Raw genomic sequence first — 23,675 nt, 5'->3', positions numbered from 1 at the left:
TTAAACAACTTTACTTGAAAATTTTAACGAATAATAATGAAGAAGCTAATATACAACAGGACAATTACCTCCTTTCTTGCCCTTTTTGTCCATTTTCTCTGGTGAGCTACCCAGCCTATCTTCAAGACTTTTAGCATTATTTTCAACCAGAGCGTCAAATTCATCTTTGTCTTCTTTCTCTTTTTTCACCTAAAAATAAAACAAGAAATTAAGTTAATAATTCTCAAAAACAAACTACACGTTTAAGAATCAAATACTTACTCTAGGTTGTTTTTTTATTCCGTCTTTTTTATCTTTCGAGACAATATCAGCCTTTTCTATTTTCTTTTTTAGTTCGCCGTCAATAGTTGGAACAATTTTTCGCATTTCATCAGAATTGTACCACTTTTGTGGAGGTTTTTTGAAAGATTTCTGGTATTTCTTCGTTTCTTCCCTTTCTTTGTTCTCCAACTATAAAAAAAATTGTTTCATAAACATTATAAATATTTTTATAACAAATAAATAAACATAATTTATAATTGTTTAAAAACTATTTTATGTATGAATTTACTTATTTATAAAGTTATTGTGCTAATATTATTAAACATTTATGTATTATGTAATAAATCTGCATTTTTACTTTATCCAATTCTTGCAACAAATTATCCAAATCTTCTTTCCATAGAGATACTGGAGTACGTGCTTGTAACATTTTTAATTGTGTCAATTTATCTTCTTTCTGGCGGAGCAAGTCGTCTTTCTTTTCTTTTGTCAAATTCCACAATGTCATACCAAGCAGGTAATCAAAGTTTTCTTTCTGGATCGCTGTCGCTGATATTTCTTCCTCGCCATCCCCGGCTACTTCCTCCTGTGGAAAAATTAATCAAATCAAATAGTTTATTAGGGTTCCGCACACCGTAGGTGTATTGACGGAACCCTATTGGTGAGACTCTTGCGTCCGTAGCCAAATTTCGTGTCCCCCCCCCAGCGGCTAAACTATTTGACCTAGAGAGGTGATTTCCCCCCTTAACTTCTAAACTACACGGAAAGAAAAGGTCTGGAAGAGATATCCATAAAAATATTGTTGAGCAGAATATTGGTGTGTTATCCAATTCAATGGAAGAGACAACTTTCAGAATGGAAGCACATTCCATATTCAATGGATGAGGGAGCCATATTATATTGTTGAATCAAATATGGATGTGACATCCATAGGCATGGTTGGGCTTACAATTTATGCTATGGATTTTCACATATGGCTGCCTCATCCATATAAACTTTGGTTGGGAGATCCATAGTTAGTTCAAAATTTCGATACATGTTGCGCGCAATTCATTATCATGGCATCCATTTAAAAATGGTCGTCTCAATTTGTCCGTCGCGTCGGTTTCCTGTCACGTCTATATAATCGCGTTGTGAGTTTATTGTGTATAAATAGTGTTATAATTGTTCATTATTTATTATCGTTATTGTCTATTAGTGTTTATGTAAATTCATTTTCATGAAATATGTGTAGAGTATATAAGGAATATTATATGCTCAAATATTGTAGTTGTGTGTATAGTGTAGTGGATAGCGTTAGTGTTTGGTATGCGTTAGGTCTAGGGTTCGTGTCCTCCCTCCATCGGTTGATAATTTATTTCGTTAATATGCGGTTATTCAATAAGTGGTGTGTATTAATTAACAAAAATGTGTATAAAATATCTCAAGTGACATTGAATTTAATTAATTGAGTGATTCCAATTTTTTGTTTCCCATTTCCATTACTATGGATCACCCAACCATAGGTCTTTTGCTGCTCCAACAATATACAGCCAGCCATAGAATATGGATGAAGCAACCTTAACTATGGATATCCCGTATTTTTCAATATAATATGGCAGTGATATCCATGTATCTGGATATGTCAACTATTCCTTTTTCTCCGTGTATTTAACATGGAGAGCTAAAACTTGGCATACTGGTGTATTTTTACGCGAATTTTACAGGAAAAATATAGAGAACTTGCTATGTAATAATAACCAACGCGTTGCCGAGGAAAAACTAAAATATTTTAAAAAACCGATTTCCCCCTTAACTTCTACTTTTTTTTATGTGTGTATTTTTACAGGCTGATAACAAAAAATGTATTTAAAAAATTTTTTTAAAAACATTTTATTTTAATTTTTTTTTTAAATTTTTTAAAAATGGTTCCTCTACTTAGTGCTTACAATATTAAACATACCATGCTTCAATATTTATTTTTTTGTACTAAATGATTTTAATATTGGTGTACGGAACCCGTCCAATTTTTTGAAATTCATATCACTGAAAAAAAATCCCAGGAAACATTAATTCCCTCTTACTTATAAATTAAAATGGGTAATCCACATTCTGCTTTCCGAAAAATCAACACTTAAAATATATATATATATATATATTGTCCTATCTGCACGGAAAGTATGTCATTTCGGGCACTTAGAGCGGGCGCAAAGTAAGACATTTCCGCTTGGGACCGCTTGTGTGACGTCAGCGGGTGGAAAAGTATTTTGCGCTCGCTCTCGATTAAAAATGTTCATTTTTAGAAACTTACAGAAGCTAAGGTAAATAAAATTTAATGGACAGTAGATTTTTTTAAAAAATAGAATATTAGAAAATACTATTGAATAAAAACATCCATTTGAAATATTCTTTAATGAAAAACCAGATGTAAAGTTCTTAAAATTTTGCAGGAGTAAAGTTTATATATGAATGAAAAAACAATTAAGAAAATCAAAGTGAGGCAAAACAAGCAAAATATTAGTTTTAGAAATTCAAAATATGTACTAACACAATATTTTGAGGATTAGAAAAAGATTAAAGAAAATGTCAACATTACAATAACATATGGGTGATTCTCCTGAAAGGGGCCACTTCACGTGTCTCCAACATGAGATTCATTATTTTAATTAATTTTTCATTAATATTTTATCAAGTTTAAATTTTTTGAAAAATTTATTTATAATCTACGAAGATTTATCTATCTTTATATAATCTTCTATTGCTGATATTTAAAGTTCTTCCTATTTAAAAAACATATTTAATTTTGTCATCGAATTTTGGTTAAAAAGAAAGTATATATTATAATTATATTTTAACGTAATTAAATAATTTCAACATATTTATGATATATATCAAATTAAAGTTCAGAATTTAACGATTATTTTTTTACATGTTTAAAATAAGATAAAAGAAGTTATTGAAATTATTAATTAAAATAGTATTATCAATGAGAGTAAAAATTAAATTCATCTCTAAAGCCTCGTTTTCTATATAATAACATCATATTGTTTAACGTTTTAAACATAATATGTAATCTATGTGAAAATATTTGATGATTAAAACTAAAAATATTGTTAAAAAAATTGTAATATTTTTAAAATTAGAAAAAAAAAAAAAAAAAAAATTCATCTCCGAAGCCTTTTTTTTACATTTAGTAGGCGTTTTCTTTTGTTTTTAATTTTTTAATCATTGTTTTGAAATATTTAACCCTCAAATTAAATTATTAATTTAATAAAAATAAAATATACAAGCAAAAAGTGCAATAAATTAAAACATAACAATTTATTATTTAAAAAAAAATATTCCTACCGAGTTTTTTTTTACAAAATAATTAATTTAAAAGTTATAATTAATTATACTTAACCTCTAGAACACATGATAATAAAATGTTCCTGGAGGTCTTATTTCTGAAAATTAATTTTACGCAACTTATATGTTTATCTTTAAACATTTTCTAAACTTATTTATGAAAAAAAAGTAACAAAAAAAAATAATTTGATTTTTTGGAAATTCGACCAAAAAAGGGTCCCTTTCAGGAGAATCACCCATATAATGCCTAAGTAAAATTAAGAAACTCGAAAGCAAGGACCAAAAGTGGACTACCCTCTTAAAAAAAGGTAAAGTGCAATAATGTTTTTACTCACATGATTGAACAAGAAATGCAGCACAACAGATGGACTTTGTTAGTAGAAATAATTGCAAATAGAAAGATGATAAATTTATACTAACCAGAACTTCTTCTCGATTTTGAGACATCTTCCATGCTATAAGAGGATCTGAATCGTACTTCTTGCGCACAAGTTCAGCAATCATGTCCTTTTTCTTCTTGTTTTCTACAACCAAACTGCCATCGCATTTCTCAAGAATAAATCTACATTGATTAGAGATTTTCGTCGCTTCAGCTTTTAAAGCACCTTCCAAGTACTCTTTTCTTTTGTGGTATAAGTCCATTCTGACTTTATAAAAACTATGTATGAACTGAAGAGCATTATCATACTTCTGTAGACACTGATTTTCATCAAAGGCACACTAAAAGGATACGTTTTTTTATTCTGAATTATTTTACAAAATTCAATAAGGTTGAAATAGAAAATTTTTATGTAAACTCACCATTGATGTAATTGACGTAGTACTTTGTATTTTAAATGCTTTATGAAGACCGTCTCTTTCAAATTCCTGTAATTTCTCACGGCTCATTGTCACAATAAAGAGAATAGTGTCATCGGAGTTATATTCTTTGTAATCTCTGAAGAAAGAAAAAACATTTTAAATTTGTAAGTAAAATTTGAGTTTCTTATGACAATAAATTGCAAAGAAACTCGTACAGTAATTACAAAAAATTTACATTTTTAACAACATTTTTTTCTAGTTTTCTCTTCTTTACTATTTTTATAATATTCGAGATAGCCTTCGATAGTGAATTGTAATAATTGTAAATTATATAAATTGTAACGGAGTGTTTCAGATCAGAATTGAGTGAATAGTAAGACAATAAATTAATCACCATATTTAAACGTAATTACTTGGATTCACCCAACATTACCCCCTCCCTTTTCTTAAATTATAACTCATAATTAAAGAGTGATTTAATTAATTAATGAAAATTTCATAACAGAATATAAATATGTAGAGTTTTAATAAAATCCCTAAGTACCAAGTATAAACTGAATCCGACAGATTTTAAAAAATACGTTATGTCTTTAAATTTCATCGGAATCAAAAATGTATGCCGCGAAGGATTAAAAAACCTTTTATTCGAGTAATTACCAAACTGTCCCCTCAACGTTTTCATTTTTTAAACCATTTCTTGTTATAACCTTTTTAATAATAAATAAGGAAAAACTTAAGAAACTTACGTAATAACTGGTGGTGACTTTTCAGAACCATGTAGCATAGGTTCCAAGACGGTTTCCTTGTACACTTGTGTCCACATTCCAATAGGTAATTCGGTTATTTCAATTTTATCTGGTCCAATAATCGAGACGCAACCACTAATTACGTATCGGAATTCACCGCAGGACTCAATACTTCCAAGATAGTTTTTATAGTAAGGATTCTATTAACAAAGTGAAATAAAGTGAACATATATATTTAAAATTTAATAGTTACTATGAAAGAAAAATAATTACCATTGGCATTGGTTCATCACCATTCATCATTCTGCGCAGATTATTAATAATTTCACGTGGATTATAGTTAGGAATTTTAGTCATCCAACCTGTCCCAATACCATCAGCACCATTAACGAGTATCATTGGTAGAATAGGTACATAATAGACAGGTTCAATTTTTCTATTATCGTCATACTCGTATCTGAGAAGTGCATCGTCATCTTTATGAAAGATGAAACGGGCCAAAGGACTGAAAGGGAATAGAACATTTAATATTTATTACTAGAAGAACTGAGCGGAGAAAGCGTTGCATATTCGTATTCTGTATTAGTTAAGTTTTCCTCCCGAGTTGCACATATTTTTTCTAACACAAGTATGCCGAAAGTACAAACGCGGCAGTGTGGTTATTACTGATAGCGAATCTTACGAATCACCATTGTTGCGAATTGCCCTTGTCCTAAGCCAAGTCACTTTTGCGAAATATCATTTTTACGAATCCTTATTGCTACGAATTGTCACTTTTGCAACAATAATGGTTGTCAAAAATGAGAATTCGCATAAATGACTTTTCGTTAAAGTAAAAAATCATAAAAATGACAATTTAAAAAAGTGAAAATACTGTTCGATTAATTGATGTTTCATAAAAATAACAGTTCGGACAAGTGTCATTTCAAAAATATACATGCGCCTCATTCGTCACTCATTCCGAGTTTTTTTGAGACATTTCAGTTTTCTGTAGGTGAATGTCCGCTTTCGCTTTTGTAAACATAACCTCAAACTCAGCGAATTTCGCACTCCGGATAGGGTCTCGATTACTTACAATTAGACGGTCAGACCATTATATTTCGAATAAAGTAATTGTGACCTAATTTTTGAAAAACTTGATTTTATTTTTTAATAATTAAACTAGTGAAAAATTAACCTTTAAACTGCTACGTGCTGAAAAATCACGCTCAGTGCTACCCCCGGTTTGTCAGACCGCTATTCCCTTTTTTACGGTTTTTTAGTAATTTATAATTTTCTAAAGACAACTATTGTAAATATTTTTTACTTTTTAACATAAAAAAGTCATTTTTATATTATTTTGATTCAATTTTTTTTATTTTTACATATGTTACAATACAAAATTTAACGATTTTAAAAAAAAATTTTTGAAAAAGTTGTCAACTAACAGATTTTCATAAAATATGAAGCTACTGAAAAGCTCAAGTTCTTATTATACTTTGAAAAAAAGTTAAAAGCAAAGAAAATTTTTGTAGCGGTCTGTCAGACCGGCATAGCAGTTTAAATGTTAAAATAAAAAATATATGTTTTTAAAGTAGGTCCGTCAAAGAACCTAATTTTGACGTTTCTATCAATTCTAATTACAAGAAGGTGAAATTATTAAATTAAATTGTCACTTTCTTAATTTTTTCTTTAAATTTACAAGAAATATTGAGATAACATTGGAGTGCATTAAAACAAAAAAAAAAATAACAGTTTTTTGTGCAAGATGCAAAATAACGGTTTTGTAATAATTTATTTATTAAGTTTTGATCAACTCCTGTTACTTAGAATTTTTTATGATTTTCACTTGATAAATAAAACTCTTGTTAATTTGAATTATTCTGCCTTTCAGAATTATTAGATTATTAGATTATTATCAGATTATTTTCACTTGATAAATAAAACTCTTGTTAATTTGAATTATTCTGCCTTTCACTCGACAATTAAAACTTTCGATAAATAAAACTCTGAGCAAAGTTGCGTTTTTTGCATGTAAAGTGGGAGTTTATATAAATATAAACATAATTAAAAATTGACAAATTACAAGAAAACTGTTGTTGTTATTTAACAGTTGAACAATATTCTTGCAATACTTTTTCATTGATCTCTATTATTTAGCGTACAGTGTGGATAGATTCTTAACTTTTGTTAAGTCTTTGAAATTGAATACGAAAAATGTAGACTTTACCTGAGCTTGGTGAAAATATATCTCGGACTGGCTGCATCTTTTCCACCTACGAGCCTCGTGCCGAATTGACCTCGAGGTTGCAGCAGGTTAATGTTGTTAGTGCCAACAAAGTCTTGAGCCAAGTTTATAATGGTCGCCATTAGCGATGCTTCACCATGATGATAAGCTGATCTTTCAGCAACAGATGCACCTAATTGAGCAACTTTCACTTCTTTCTTGTCATTCCGTTGAAAGCAGGTAAACATAACTTTCCTTTGGCCAGGCTTCAATCCATCTATCATGTTTGGTATCGACCTCACATTATCGTAGTTGCTGAACAAAACCAGTTCAACATTAATAAAGTCGGAGAATGATACAGCGCGTGTGTCCTTCTGGTATAAATATCTTTCGTTTAGACCCGTTTCCTTTCTTCTCTTTGTTTCCTCCATGTGATTTGTCAACCAATCTTTTCGTAGATCTACGCACTTCTTACTGAAAGCCATAATAATATTATTATCGTCTTGATCTCCCTCGTACTTAAATTTGATGCGATGCTTGATCATATCGTTGAAGTACTCTTTTGCTTCAGATTTATCAGAAGTACCCAAACCTGTTTAACAAAATGCATTGCATTATTGGAACGATCTGCAAAATAAGAAAGTATAGTAGAACCTCGATTCGATTATCCGAGGTAATGTGGGAAAGAGGTGCCTTGGATAATCAAAAAGTGCTCGATGCCTCGGATAACCGAGGTTCTACTGCATAGTTATCAAAGAATAAAACCTTTGTAGTATTTGATGCTGTAGGTGTGGTAATTTTCAGTTTCTTTCTTCCAAATTTCAAATTCTGGCAAAGAATAAAATGATTTTACAACATTTCCTTTCCTTGCTTTTACGATTGGAGTTATAAACTCCTCCACGAAATTGAGCTTCAATAAGGATGGCCAATTATGATGAATAAAATTTATTAGAAGTCCTTTAATGTGGGAACCGTCCTAAAAATATTTTTCTTTTTAGTTTAAATGTTAAAAGGATCAAGATATTTTACATAAATAAATAATAACCTGATCTTGATCTGTCATAATCATCAGTTTTCCATAACGAAGAGTTTTCATGTCATCCCTCGACTCATACTTTTTCTTGTACTGTAAGCCAAGAATTTTAATCAAGTTGTTGATTTCGGCGTTCTCGAGAATCTGCTTGTGCGTTGCTTCTCTGACGTTCAAAATTTTACCTAAACATTAAATAAAAAAAAATATAGAGTAATAAAGTAAAAAATATTAGTTGTAATTTTTGGAAAATACATACACGGAGAGAAAAAAAAGTGAGCCGTTTGATTTGGCAAGAGAGCGCTGTTTTCCCTTTATAAAGCGCAGCAGTTGCGCCGCAAACGTCGAACGGTTATACTTTTTGGGGAGTATCGGTTCTCTTCTCCACACAAATAGAGCCGCTTACTTTCCAAAAAGTGTACCCGCTTTTCCCAAAAAGGAGAACCGTTCTCCCCTCGAGAGTAAGCAGCGTGCTTAACCTCAAGTTGAACGGCTGTTTCGCATTTAACGCAACCGCTCTACCGACAGGTAGAGCAGCTTACTTTTTTTTCTCTCCGTGTACATTTTTGGAAATTTATATACAAAAAAGTGCCAATTTCCGGAAAAACTACTCTTTAATTATATTTTCTATGCATTTATTTTAAGTTATTTTTTTTATTTTTGAATTTTATCCTATCCTAATGGAAACAATTTCTTTTTTCTTATGTTAACGGCTAATTTATTAGGATTTAGCTTATTTGAATTGCAGATGAAATATTAAAAGAAAATATATAACAAAATTTTAAAAAGTGCAGTAAACCTGTATATTAAATCCCATTATTTAGGGGAGATTTTTTCTATTGAGCGTAAGAAATACGAGCAGAAAGTTAATGCAAGGTAACCAACCTTTTAATGGAAAGATACCAAATTTGTCACGACCAACAGCAGAAAGTCCAGCAACAGCCATACTTTTAGCTGAGTCTCCTTCGGTCAAAATTAAAGTACAATCCATAGATCTACCAGTGCCTGCGTCATTAGCATCTTCCAATTTTGGTATTCCTGAAAATATTTAGAATTATTATAATTTCTGTCCAAGAGCTATCGAATTTGTTTGGTATTTAGAGCGAACCAAACAGCTATAAGGCGTCTCGCTTTTATTTTAACACCTAATCCGAAAAATTTCTAGAAAATATCTTCCCGTGGAAAGTTAAAAACAATAAAAATATGGTCTTAAAATACAAAACCTGATGGTAAAATAGAAATATGGTAAAATAAAAAAGCATTTTTAGTTCTTTTAGCGTACTGTGCGCACAACACAAAAGATATATTTAGTCGTTACTGAACTATCAAAAAACTACATCGCAGCAACAAAAAATGTGAAGGTTTAACGCACTTTATGATTTTTATGAACCAGTTGATTTATATTACATATACAATATTGTACGAAATTTTATGAAAATATTCTGGTTTTTTTTATAACAATAAGACAATCAAAAAAGAATTTTTTCAAATTACCTTGAAGCTTCCTTTGTTTCGATTTGGGACCTAATTTTTGCAGTTGAACATCTGCTTTGAATTTTGCCCAAGAGAGGACAGATTCAACAATCCCTATTTTCGTGACCTGAAATATGAAAACTATGGTTATAAAATGTATATTTAAATGAAGTTACAGTGAAGCATGAATTGATAAAATCGATAATTTACACTAGTTATAAATTTTTCACTGAGTGAGCATTTGGAGCCAAAACTCTTAGCCTGAAGAGTCATATTCTCTTTAGTCTGCGAATCAAAAGTTGGATTATTGATAAGACAGTTGACAAAAATCCACATGTGATTTTTAATTTGGAACGGTTTTATGGCTATGCCTCCTTTATTTTTCTTCTTCAATGTTTCTGTCAGTTGTTTCACAATTAGATCAGTTACATGATCAACATGTCGACCACCCTAAAATCGAGAACGTTAATTGAGAAATGCTGAATATACACAAAGAGTTGAATTAAATTCACTTTATACCTTTGTTGTAGCGATACTATTGACGAAGGACATTTGTTGAAAACCTTTATCAGACAATGTCATTGCAACTTCCCAACGTTCATTACATTTCTCATAGCAAATTTTTAAAGCATTGCCCGCATCATCTTCTTTGCCTTTAACATAAAGGTCTACGTAATCTTTGAATCCCTTAACAGGGACTTTGTAGCCATTGAGATAAACTTTCACGTTATGGCCAGAAGAGGCAGCCACGTCAAATGCTCGCCGAGACATAAGCGAAACGATATCATCGTCCAGCGATTGCATTTTAAACTTGGATAAATCAGGCGAAAAGGTCACCTTCGTGAAATCTTCTCCAGCGAATTCTTTGACTTTAGGCTCACTGGCTTTTCCCATGTTATTTCCCCATGTCTGTGAAAAAAGTTTACTTCTCATTAATAAAACACCAAAAATTTTCCTAGTAAAGTATCAAGAGAAAATGAAAACTTTTTTATCACCTGCTTGAGTGATCTTTTATATTCTTTACAAGCAGTTTCTACAGTAAATCGATGACTAAAAATATTACATAATTTCGCTCCATATCCATTTCTACCACCTGTCACTTTTTCTTCTTCGTCATCGTAATTAGAAGATGTCAACAAATGGCCAAAAATCATTGTTGGCACGTACATATTTTCATCTTTGTGAACAACAACTGGAATACCTTTGCCATTATTCCACACAGATATGGTGTTGTTTTCGCTGAAAATTTAATTTAATTAACATTCATATTCTAGAAATTCAGAGTAAGATAATAATATTAGATACACTTACGAGTCAATGTCTATTTTAATCTGATCCATTTTTGGATCACGCTGCTTATTATCAGCGGCGTTTACGAGAATTTCATCAAAAATTTTATAGAGACCAGGAACATACTTTATTTCCTTCTGCACCATCATTTCTTTTTCTTTGTCGTACACCCACATATTTTCCGTAACGAATTCAACGGAACCAATGTAAGTGTCAGGACGCAGTAAAATATGCTCCAACTGTGACTTCTTTTGGTAAATACCTTCGATGGTTTTCTTCTTTGAAGTCCCATCTCCGCCTCCATTTTCAACTGTTGAACTCATTTTTCAAAAAGGTTTTCTGAAATCCACAGAAACAATTTGGATATTTCAAACAAACTAATTCGTCAAAGAAACTTAAATATAATTTTTTACATATTGCAGTGAATTTTCAAATTACTTTAAAAAAAACTATCGAGATAAAATAATTCCACAGAAATATTATTCGAATTTAAAATTCAGTGATACTTTTTTAATTTGCGTAACATTTTAATATTAAAAAATTTCTTCGAAATTCTTGCTTCTCTTTTTAGAGACAAAAAAATTCTTATATACTTTAATAATAAGTAATCCTATATTTATAATAATTTATATATAAATAATTTAATTTAATTTATATATAAATTAAAAAATGAGTGTCTTGTTTGTCGGTAATAACTTTATTCCACTAAGTGGTACTGTAGTCCCCATAGTAAACTTTTTACCGTGTACGTTACTGCAATGTTTTTATGCTTATGTCAATTCGGGGTCCACTGGACCCCGCTTGCCCGTTCGTGCCGGTAAAAAGTTTAAACACCCATGTGGCATCATGTACAATTGGAATATGAAAACTGTAAAAGTATTTGGATGTATTTTTAGTCTATTTAACAGAATTTCTAGGATAAACTCATTCTTTCATACGGATTCGGAGAAATTTGAAAAAGAGATACTCGCGGGGTCCAATGGACCCCGCTTGCCCGCCCAAGGGTTAAAACAGATTGAAGTTAACAAATAGTTGACTTTGGTTCCTGTTCATCAAAAAAATTTGTTCTTCGATATTTATATTTTACTTTACACGGAGAGAACCAAATTTGTAAAAATTACTAAAAATGGTTGCAGTGACCGGAAATAAGGGGACTTTTAGCATAATGTACTACAGAATTAGATAAATTTACAAAAGAAATAGATAAATTTGCTACATTGAAATAGCAAGTTTTAATATTCTGTGTAAGAGTTGTAAATGTAGCGAAAATTGATTATAGTTTTCTCTAATTTAATTAGACAAAATCTGACAAATGAAAACATTTTCCACTAAAACCTACGATCCACTGTAGTAATTTTTGGTGAGCAAGTGTTGCTAGCGAGTGCAATCATATGGCGCCTGCATTTCTATTGGTTGACAACTTCGTCAATCTCCGTAAATGAGCCGATGCCATCCGATCATTGACAGTGACTATGTTTCGCGTATGTAAAATAAATTTGGATATTATCTACAATAATTAAATATAAAGTGAAACGTAGGTCGTTCGTTATCTCAGAAACTGACCATTATAAATTAATAAATTTTGCATTTATTCCTGTCCCAAGAACTATGTCTTATAATAAGTTGTTAAAAGTAAACTGCTTTCTCGTAAGTGCTGTAAATTTTCATCATTCAATATATAAGGAAACAAAGATGTATACTTTCAGTGAAATTCGTTGTCGTGCGTGCAGTTGTGTATTAGTGTATTAATAAACCGCGTCTATACATATAAGTGAAATAAACATGTGTGTGTCTTGGAGTTCGGTTTTGACCGTTCCCAAGTACAGTTCTCAAGCACTAATTTAAGTGAGGATTAACCTCACAATGTGAGTTCTCTAATTTTGACTTATTTGTAATTTTAAAGTGTCTAACTTCAAGTATTCGGAGGAAATGATTCTAAACAGCCTTTTTTTTAACTTAAACTCATATTTGCAATAGTATAAACATTTAATTCACATTTTTACCTCCCAACACGTGTTCATCAACCGCCATAGATTTATATAGTTTACCGAATCGCGTTTGACGCCATTTTTTTTCACATTAACCAATTTCATGGAAACTTTTAATTCTTAACTCTTATTCTTCTAAGTGTTTGTTCTGACAGTTGGCAAAGCCTAAAGTCATTTAAGAAGAAGAAGAAGAAGAAGAAGAATGTGTGTGTCTTCAAATATTTATCCAACAAATATATAAGTGTGTGAGTGTGTGTGTCTGTGTATGTAAAAATCCTTCCAGTTTACCTCCATTAGTCAAGAATTGACGGAAAACCGGCGATAAAAATCCGTATTTTTTCTTTCACTCTTTCTTTCTGCATTTAGAAACGACTATAGTAATTTTATGTACACAATACTTCTGAGTTTACTATGTACAGTTGTTTGGAACTATTGGACGAAATAGTAAGAAACTTTGCTAATTTGGTGAACATTTATCGGATTAGTGACTTAGTGTAGAAAATAGTAAAAAATACAAAAAGTCGAAAGAAAATAAAATTTCAATTCTTTGACAACTTTTTTCTAAACTCAATATTTTCAGACTAATGGGCAAATCTACAGAACTGGGCGATTTTCACTTGTGAAAATGTAAATTTTCAAATTGTATATTCAGAATTTTTTGATGAATTCTAAAAATTAATTGTTTTAAGTACTTCTAGTATATGTATAATGTTGTATTTAGTGTGGAGTGTATGCGATAAATGTGTAAACAATTTAAGGTAATTGGCGACATGTTCTCCTGTAATAAACAATTTTTTTTAATAAATGTCATCGTTTGATGACGTAATTGCCCATGGTTGGCCCGGCTAACTTTACTGAAGTTGGGCCGACCATGGTTATTAAAGGGAACCCAACCATTCGTTCTTAAGGCCGGCAAAACTTTGGCATCCATAGAAGGCCAACTTAGTTAGCCAACGGTCGGGCCATCCTGTGGATTGATCACGTCGGCCGACCAATGGCTGACACAGTTGGGCCGACCATTCCTGCCACGGTCGGTAAAACTTCGGCATCCAAAGACGGCCCAACTTTGGTGCCAACAGTTGCTCCAACTGTATCAACCACTGGTCGGCCGACGTGATCAATCCACAGGGTGGCCCGACCATTGGCTAACCAAGTTGGGCCGACCGACAATTCGCACCTGGGCATGCCCAAAAATGGCGCTTTTAGATAGCTGACGACCGCATGAAAATGGTGGCCGTTTTATCCCATGGGCAACAATAACTCCCTGTCGTCTGTTATCTGAAATCTGATTATTTATTTTTCTTGCTGTGAGCATTCAGAAACAAAAACTGAATTCGTTTCTATTGATTTTTTATATTTATCTATTGAGAAATATTAAAAATCCTCGTTTTATAGAATATTCCTGGAAATTTAGTCTATTTCTAATCCTTGCTTTTTAACGGGTCTACCACGGATCTACAATGTATGCGGTTCCGAGTTCGACATCCGCAAAAGTTAAATATTTTCCTCTTCGGTTAACTTTTAAAACACATGCGATAGTTATATTTTCAAAAAATGAAAAGATGTTTCCTTTTTATTTAAATTTTATTTTTTTATAATGTTATAACCTTAAATTGGCTCTAATTAGGTAACCAAGTGAAGACCAGTTTAGGATTGCATCATGAATCATTACACTGAAAGAAAATCACTAGTATTAATCGATATCTCCATATGTGACGCGTTCCTAAGAAAGGTATCTAAGCAGGAAACGAATTAAGAGTTATGTTCATGTTAAATTTACCTTGATTAAAAGCTCTTTTTTAATATGTGAATTTGAAATTAGTTTTTATTTAATAATATTTTGAATGTAGTGAAGACTTTAACATCAATAATTTGTAATAGAATTGATTCACTTTTTTGGATTTTTACTCCAAGAATTATAAAAATAACCTAAAATTTTTTGCTTCTTAGGTACCTTTCTTGATCGCGGGTCGCATATGAACATTTAAAATAAAACCTAACGAATTAGAAAAAAGTGTAAGTTTTTAAATTATTATTTGAGTATGGGAATACACTACCGTCCAAAAGTATCAGGACGATTACATTCGACTCTATGAAAAAACATGCCATCACTTTTTCAATCATATCTCGGAAATAAAAGGAGGTACAAAAAAACTTAAATACGGTTAGAAAGCTGCACGGAAAAAAAAAGTTCCCAGATATTTCAGGAATTATTTCCTAAGTCTTGGATACGTGGTAACAGCTCTGAACTAGCGACGAACATTCAATGGTAATCAATGAATGTTTGAAAGAAATTCGGGAACTGTATTAGAAAAAGCTATAAATAGTCCATTAGTCTCTTTTTCATTACTTTCTCATGTAAAGTTCATGGCACTGGCCGCAACTGTTTCTGAAATTTTCGGGAACTCGTCAAGGAATCTTGGTGCGCAGAAACTGTGCGCACCAGTCTCAACAAGACTCACCGTCAGTAAGACTTGCGTGCCTTATATATTTATTTTATGCTGAGGTATTTAACTCGCCTGTTTAGCTCAGCTGGATAAGACGCCGGACTTCTATTCTCGGGTACGCGAGTTCTGTTCCAGCCGCCGTCGATTTTTCTCTAATATGGTTTTTTCTATTTCAGAAACTTAATAAAAAATAAAAATTGTATGTGACCTTCAAGGATAAATGTGTGTGTGTGCACGTGTCAAGGAGGGGAAGTGGGAGGGGGGAAGCAGAATCCATTTTTTCTTGCATTCGCCTAACTTTTCGACTTTCTTGAACAGTTCCCGACTTTTTCAAGAACAGTTTGCCGAGAAGTGGTGAAATACACTGGAACTCCCAAGAGAGTCCATCGCAGAGTCTTATGTGACTCTCTTGGAGAGTGACCTTGACCTTTTGAAAATGAAAACATTAAGGGCCGTAGGGTGTGTGAAAACAATATTTGTACGTCCACATAAAAAGGGCCCATTTACTCTATTTATATAAATGGATATAAATTTTTATATTTTTTACAACTTTATATTATAAATTAAACAAATTTTATCAATATGAGCAGAATTGTATAATGTTTATATATAATTTAAAACTTGAAGAACAATATTTTTTAAGAAAACGTGTTAAATTCCACATATTTAGGATCAGAGAGTAAAAACAGAATTTTATTATTATTATTTAAATTAATTATGGGTCAGAATTCGTGAAATTTTCACAGAAAATAAAAAGTATTTTTTTTAAATCGAAATGTTGAAAAAACATTTCTATTTGGCCTTAAGAATGTGTCCACCAAAAAACAGAAAAAAATTCTTTTTTATAAAAGTTATTGCAAAATTAATTTTTTTGCAACTTTTTAACAAAATTTGATTTCTCCTAAATGAATTTTTTTTAATAATCTACGCCTTTTAAAAATTTGAAAAAAATATTAACATACACTTAAAACTATAAGAAATCAAAATCCGTTGAGAAAATTTTAGAGCGACAATTATTTTAAAAGTTATAAACAAATTATATTGGCGCGGTGTTGTGCATGAACGCTGAACTTAGTTTTTGATCATTTTTATCAATTTTTATAGTTATATAATTGAATAAAAATGTTAATTTGACAGTGTTTTGTTGATTTCGTAGTTAAAAATAATGTTTTAATTCTGAAAATCATCGAAATCGCATCTCCGTTCAATATAATTTGTTTATAACTTTTAAAATAATTGTCGCTCCAAAATTTTCTCAACGGATTTTAATTTCTTATAGTTTTAAGTGTATGTTAATATTTTTTCAAATTTTTAAAAGGCGTAGAACATTAAAAAAATCAATTGTTTATAAAAAATTTATTAAATAATTATTAAAAAATAAACTTTTTAAAAATTTTCTAATTATAAACAAAAGTATATTTTATCCCCTTGATATTCCCGCTTGGTTCATTTAAATCGGTTCATTCATTTAAGATAAATAAAATTTTGTTTAAAAAGTTGCTAAAAAATTAATTTTGCAATAACTTTTATAAAAAATAATTTTTTTTTTCTGTTTTTTGGTGGACACATTTTTGGCCAAATAGAAATGTTTTTTCAACATTTCGATTTCAAAAAAATACTTTTTGTTTTCTGTGAAAATTTCACGAATTCTGACCCTTATTCTTCTATTAAAAATTTATTTATCTCGTCCAATTTTTTCAAAATTTTGTTAAATGTCGGACGAGAATTTTTCTGCCTAGCCTAGGTTTGCAGTAAATTTATGCTTTAATTTTATGATACTATTTAATATTTAATTTTGAAACAAATTTTATGTTTAAATAAAATATATTATTTGCGTTAATTAAGTAAACAGTTTTCTCAAAAATATTAAATAAATACCAAATTTGATCAAACTATTACCAAAAATTTAGATCAAATTATAAAAAAATGTTTGGTATCAATTCATTGCAATTTGATCAATTTTATTTAACAATGAAAAAAAGTTTCGAACAAAAAATCTTAAAAAATAGGTTTTAAATATGTAAATAACCAGGGCCTTGAAGGAACACTTTAAATTTACACTCCTGCTTTTCGTTAGTTGATTTTGACCCCGCCTATCTGTACCCCCCTGACGTCTCTAAACGCCGCGACCACAGCTGGTGACTCTCTTGGGTCGGACTCTCTTGGGAGTTCCAGTGTAGTTAGGCTGGAGTCCCATAGCACCGTTTTGCGTTGCGTTTTGTAACTAGGCCATGAGTGCAAATATAGCAAACATATATCTTCATCTCTCTCACACTCATTGCCTAGTTACAAAACGCAACGCAAAACGCTGCCATGGGACTTCAGCCTTATAATTTGTAGAGAACTAGTAAATTACATATTTAAACGAGGCAACCTTTAGTTATCTGTGTACTACCCGCCGTATCCAAGAGTTAAGAACGAAGTTCCCGAATAATCCTCGAACTTTTTTTTTCCGTGTGATTAAAATCTGCGTAAAATAAGACGTCTTTGAAGTATATTCGTTAATTATTTTTTAAGTTGCAATTTTGACATTGGTACACTTGAGAAAATTTGCCCCTTATATATTACATACACATTTTGAGATTCAAAATTGTTTAAAAACAAATTTATAATTGCAAAACTTGATTTTTAAACCTTCCTTTTTACTAAAAATTAACAAAAACATATTAGAATGCGAAAATTCAAGCTTAAAAACGTTTGGTGCACATCTCAGGCGTGTTTACGCGAGATCGATATCTGTGCACTTCGAGACAAAAAATTCGATATTTCGGTTAGTTTTAAAGTCTCCAGGGATTTTTTTTTGCAAAAATTTCTGGAGAAGATAACGAATCCAAATATTACAGTTACAAAAAAATCGAAGGGGTGCTTATGCCCGAAAAAATGAAATCAAATTTTTTTTTGACTTTTTTTCCGGGCTCAAAAAAATGTGCTTTAATGTTTAATGCCCGGTAAAATCCACAATTTTGAAAATTTTTAAAAGTCGTTTTTTCCTAAAATCTTCTGTCATAAAACACTACCTTTATACCAAGTTTCACAAAAATTGATAGACTCATGACCAACTTTGATTTTTTTGAGAAAATTTGACCCTTGTGTAAGTGAATTTTAATTTAAAAAATGGAATAAAATAATCTTTCAGGGTGTGTAGCGAATTATGATTTTCAAATTCCCGGCAAAATCCCGGATTTCCCGGACCTAAAACTAAACTATTCCCGGATTTATTTTTAAGACATTAATGACTATACTATTAAAATTTCATAATTTTTTAAATACAGTGGAAACTGAATTATCCGAACTAATTCAGGCAGGATCTGATTCAGATAATTAAAAGTTCGAATAATAGAAATTGCTATTATTTTCGTTTACATTTGTGGATAAATGATTGTTTCGGAATTATTTTGCAATATCCAATGGCATTTATGTCTTCTTTTAGATACACAATATCTCGTTTTTTGACATGGCAAAAGATTTTGAAATTTTTATGACATTTAAAGGGCACCCGAAGAAATATTTCCTCAAAATTTGAAGAAAATCTATCGAAAATTAATTTTTAAAAGAGTAGCAGCCGGAGAACTACCTTAAATTGAAATTTTTTTTATAGATTTTAATGAATTAGCGAAACTTTCCAAAAATTCCCGGATATTTTTTTCAATTTCCCGGTCGAACTAAATTCCCGGTTTTCCCGTTTTTCTCGGACGCTAGACACCCTGTCTTTAATAAACTTTTTCTATTTCTGTTAAGGGGCCGTACACATAATACGTCACGCGATTTTTGACCATTTTTAACCCCTCCCTCCCCCTATGTCACACTTCGTCACAAACCTTGAACCCCCCCTCCCCCTATAACTTCACGTCACACACGTAAATTTTAATGTGAATTTTATATATTTGACATTATATATTATATCCTACACTCAAAATTATTGAATCAGTTAAAAATATTTTTTTCTGACAATTAGTTAAAAATAACTGATGTTTCAATACAATTTTTTTTGATTGATTCATTTAGTCACGTTTAACTACCTACATATCACCGAAACTTTCCTAAAAATTTATTAAAGATTTACTCGCAAGCTTCGAAATATTTAAATGCAAAGTTTAGTGAAAATTGTGTAAAGATTTAAATATCCCACTTCAATAAATGTTTAACGCGAAACTTTCCTGAAAATATTCACGAAATTATAGTCGAAAATGTAATTAAAATGTTCAGGAATGTTTCAAGCTATATTTTAAAGAAAATTTGACGATAAACATTTATTGTAGTAAAAAATTTAAATCTTTACACAATTTTAACTAAACTTTGCAAGTAAATTTTTCGAAGTATGCAAGCAAATTTAATACATATTTAGAAAAGTTTCGGTGTTTTGTGGATAATTTTTCAGTTATTTTTTTAACTGATTCAGAAGCAAAAAGTCAGTCACTGCTGATTGTCAGTTAAAACCAAGATTTTTAACTGATTCAAATTAAGAGAATATATTATTTATCATATTATATTATAAATAATAAACCAATAGATGTTAAATAGGTACATAATAGATATTAAATAGTTTAAAGCATTTTTAACTTGTTTTATTTAGAAAAAGTGACATTGTCACATATAATTTCTTATAATCTTTGAATTTAAAAGATTGTGACGTAACACATGAGTTCACCCCCCCTCCCCCATGTCACACTTAGTCACAATTCTCAGACCCCCTCCCTCCCCCTAGCCGCGTGACATATTATGTGTACGGCCCCTAATTTTAAAAGTTTATTTTTGTAAATGTAGAAAATTTATATTCTTTTATTAATTTTAAAATTTTAATGATAAGGAATCGTCCTATGTTTTGAAAAAAAACAATTGCAACAAATTATACCCTCTGCTTGTTTTTTTAAACTTTAAAATAAAAAAATCTTTTTTAACCCTCGGAGCACATACAGGGTCTGTGTGATCCTGTATATTAGTTTAAACTTAAATTTCTTTAAAAAATTGTAACAAGTAGAAGTCTTATGACCTAAAAGTAATGGTTTTAGGTTCTAATAACACGTTCCAATTCTCCCCGAGTATAATGCTCCAGTCAGTTGTCGCCTACAACTTGCAAAAAATGCTTTTTTTACAAACTACAGTATAGAATATATTTTTATTTCATTGTACAAATTCAAGAGTACAAATGTAAAATATTAGCCTTTATACTGCTATGCCGGTCTGACAGACCGCTACAAAAATTTTCTTTGCTTGTAACCTTTTTTCAAAGTATAATAAGAACTTGATCTTTTCAGTAGCTTCATATTTTATAAAAATCTGTTAGGTGACAACGTTTTCAAAAAATTTTATTCGTTAAATTTTGTATTGGGCTTCGTCCATAAATTACGTAACACTTTTTAGGGGGGAGGGGGTCTATGAAAATGTGACTAATTGTGACAAAGGGGGGATGGGGACCTTTTATTTTGTTATGTCACACTTTATACTCTATATATATTATAATGAGAAAATTGTAATAAATAAAAATATCAAATATACCTATTTCTTGTTTTTAAAATATTAAAAAATGTACTAATTATATAAGTAACTTTATTTATGTAAAATTAGATATTGACAGTGATTCATTTTGGAAAAATTTTTTAAAGGGGGGTTTACGAATTGTGACGTAATTTAGAGGGAGGGGGTTCCTTCAGATGTTACGTAGTGTGACAAAGGGAGGAGGGGGTCAAAAATGGGCTAAAAACGTGTGACGTAATTTATGGACGATGCCTTGTAACATATGTAAAAATAAAAAAAATTGAATCAAAATATTATAGAAATTACTTTTTTATGTTGAAAAGTAAAAAATATTTACAATAGTTGTCTTTAGAAAATTATAAATTACTAAAAAACCGTAAAAAGGGAATAGCCGTCTGACAGACCGGGGGTAGCACTGTGTGTGCTCCGAGGGTTAATAGTTATAATACTGGATGATCAAACAGTACAGAAATGTTAAATGTGCAACTCCAAGGGTAAATTTAGTTTTTTCGGAGTAAGTAAACCAACTGCAATGAAACTCAGGAATTTTAATCTACACATAAAAAGAAATGTTTCCATCAAATATAACGTCAAAATATTTTCCATCTTAACCAAAATACTTCATTCTTTTTTTTCACTTTTAGCGTAAACATTAGAAGTTTCAGAACCAAAATATTGTATAAAGATGTTTCCGTTGTACAAATTTTTTTAGGAATCTTAAAGAAACCACAGCGAAGATTTGTTTAGTGTTTGCCTCATTCAATTTCGTTTGGTCGTTCAAAAATTATTCAATTATTATTTAATATCCTTTTTGTTTATAAAAATTTTATATAAACATATAATAGGTATAAACCATTTATTCGTTTTTTAATATGAATTTTTTCAAAAAAGAATTAAGTGTTTTGGTTAAGATGGAAAGGAAAAATAACGATTTCAAAATTTTTGACATCTCAAAAACTACTGAATATTTTGACGTAATATTCTGTGGAAACGTTTCTTTTTGAGTGTAGATTAAAAGAATTAAGTTTTTCTTTTTTTATTTGCATCTATTAAAATTTAATCTTTCTGAAGAATCACCCATAAATAGTATTTAGTTTATAAAATGGGTAACGTCACCTTTGCATTCTAAAGAAAACTTACTATTAAAAGCATAGTTGAAAAATCTCAAATCTGGTCTCAACTTTATTACTTTTTTTAAAAAAGAAAAGAATAAGAAAATGCTTGACAAATGAATGTTTAAAAACATTTTAATCCCAGGCGATTTGTTGGTAAAATACGCCAATGAAAGAAAATGAAGTAGCTTAAAATTGACGTAAAATACCTACATTATAAAAATAAGTACGTAAGTGAAACATTAAAAAAGCATTTCGACAGAACATCTTTTGGTGAACATTGTTACTTTGGTTCAACCGCTAAATATTGTTAAACATAAATTACTACAAAGGTAGGGAAGAGTTTGTTTATTATTCTGTAAAAAAAGATTAGTAAACATTAAGTTGGATAGCATCAACCAAGCAAAGTCAACCGGAATAAAATATTACCTTTTTCCTTAAAAAATTATTAAAAAACTGTAAAGACATTTTTTATTTCGTGTAAGGAATCCATTTTCAAGCTTTACTTTTATTGAAGAATTAGAAAATTGGATTGTCAAAAATCGATGAATTGTCGGGTAATAAATTTTCAACTATTTGAAAGAGGCGAAAAATCTATATAAAAATAATACACACAGACACATTCGACTAAACGCTTTTAACCTCTTTCCCACCTTTGCAGTTCTTTATGAAATATAGCAATATATGTGTAGCGGTTCAAGTACTCACCAATAGTGAGTACTTTATGCAAATTTCAGTCCGATCCGATAAACTTCACTTTTGAAGTTAGATCACAAGAGAAATTTGCTCCCATTGATAACCTTCAAAACAAATTTATACTACAACAAACCTACTAAACTAGAAGTCAAACATCGTTAGCAAAGATACATTTTTAAATTCAACAAAAACTCCGACACTCTTTTGCCAAAATATTAATTTATTTCAAGGTCGAAAAGCAAAAAAAATTGCCTCTATATAAATACATTGAAATTCAATCATAATTTTAAAACTATATAGTTCAACAGTTGAGTAAAAAAATAAATAAAGTACTTTTGACTTACTTGGCTTCACTTCGACTTTTCTATTTAAAAAACCAGCGTTAAATTCATTCAAGAAGTAAGCAGTCCATCACAAAACGACATTTTTTAAATTATACAGTATTCATAGACACTCGAACCTTAATCTATTAAAGTAAATAATAAATCTTTGACGAGCTTGGATGTAGGTGAGGATATAAACAAACTACTTTAATCAGAAATAGGAATGATGCCGACTTCCCCAATCGCATCCCGCGTAAACCAAGAATCATTGACGAAGCTTCCTCTATACCATAGAATATGGAAACCATCTATGAAGGGAAAAAGTTCGAAACGCGCGCACGGTCACACGCTAACGGTGAGTTTACACCTCGAACGGTAGAAAAAACGAGACGCATGCATATCCCCTAAAGTCGGTTCTACAATGGGCACGTCGGACGTGGACGTCTGACGTACCTTGCTGACGTCACCCATTTGAATAGCATGGGTGACGTCAGCACGGC

General features: G+C 30.6%; 1 protein-coding gene across 2 annotated transcripts in view; it reads right to left on the bottom strand.

The window, feature by feature from the left end:
• Nucleotides 1–23,456, bottom strand: part of LOC122500698 (DNA topoisomerase 2) — a 29,225-nt gene extending 5,769 nt beyond the window's left edge. Inside the window, exons 1-17 of one of the 2 annotated variants that reach the window (XM_043609754.1) lie at nucleotides 23,193–23,456; nucleotides 11,156–11,473; nucleotides 10,840–11,083; nucleotides 10,364–10,753; nucleotides 10,055–10,294; nucleotides 9,866–9,971; nucleotides 9,257–9,409; nucleotides 8,387–8,556; nucleotides 8,107–8,317; nucleotides 7,345–7,933; nucleotides 5,409–5,640; nucleotides 5,136–5,335; nucleotides 4,390–4,525; nucleotides 4,009–4,308; nucleotides 620–847; nucleotides 262–450; nucleotides 69–189 (exon numbers count right to left, since the gene is read on the bottom strand). In XM_043609754.1, coding sequence (XP_043465689.1) covers nucleotides 69–189; nucleotides 262–450; nucleotides 620–847; nucleotides 4,009–4,308; nucleotides 4,390–4,525; nucleotides 5,136–5,335; nucleotides 5,409–5,640; nucleotides 7,345–7,933; nucleotides 8,107–8,317; nucleotides 8,387–8,556; nucleotides 9,257–9,409; nucleotides 9,866–9,971; nucleotides 10,055–10,294; nucleotides 10,364–10,753; nucleotides 10,840–11,083; nucleotides 11,156–11,457 — 3,811 coding nt within the window. In that variant the 5' untranslated portion in view covers nucleotides 11,458–11,473; nucleotides 23,193–23,456. The remainder of the gene's footprint in view (nucleotides 1–68; nucleotides 190–261; nucleotides 451–619; nucleotides 848–4,008; nucleotides 4,309–4,389; nucleotides 4,526–5,135; nucleotides 5,336–5,408; nucleotides 5,641–7,344; nucleotides 7,934–8,106; nucleotides 8,318–8,386; nucleotides 8,557–9,256; nucleotides 9,410–9,865; nucleotides 9,972–10,054; nucleotides 10,295–10,363; nucleotides 10,754–10,839; nucleotides 11,084–11,155; nucleotides 11,474–23,192) is intronic. The other variant, XM_043609753.1, reaches the window with a different exon arrangement.
• Nucleotides 23,457–23,675: the final 219 nt, after the last annotated feature.

The sequence above is a fragment of the Leptopilina heterotoma genome, unplaced genomic scaffold (genome assembly GCF_015476425.1).
Source record: "Leptopilina heterotoma isolate Lh14 unplaced genomic scaffold, ASM1547642v1 Lhet_190, whole genome shotgun sequence".
In the NCBI taxonomy this organism is placed as follows: Eukaryota; Metazoa; Arthropoda; class Insecta; order Hymenoptera; family Figitidae; genus Leptopilina; species Leptopilina heterotoma.
This window is presented reverse-complemented; position numbering and strand designations above follow the sequence as displayed.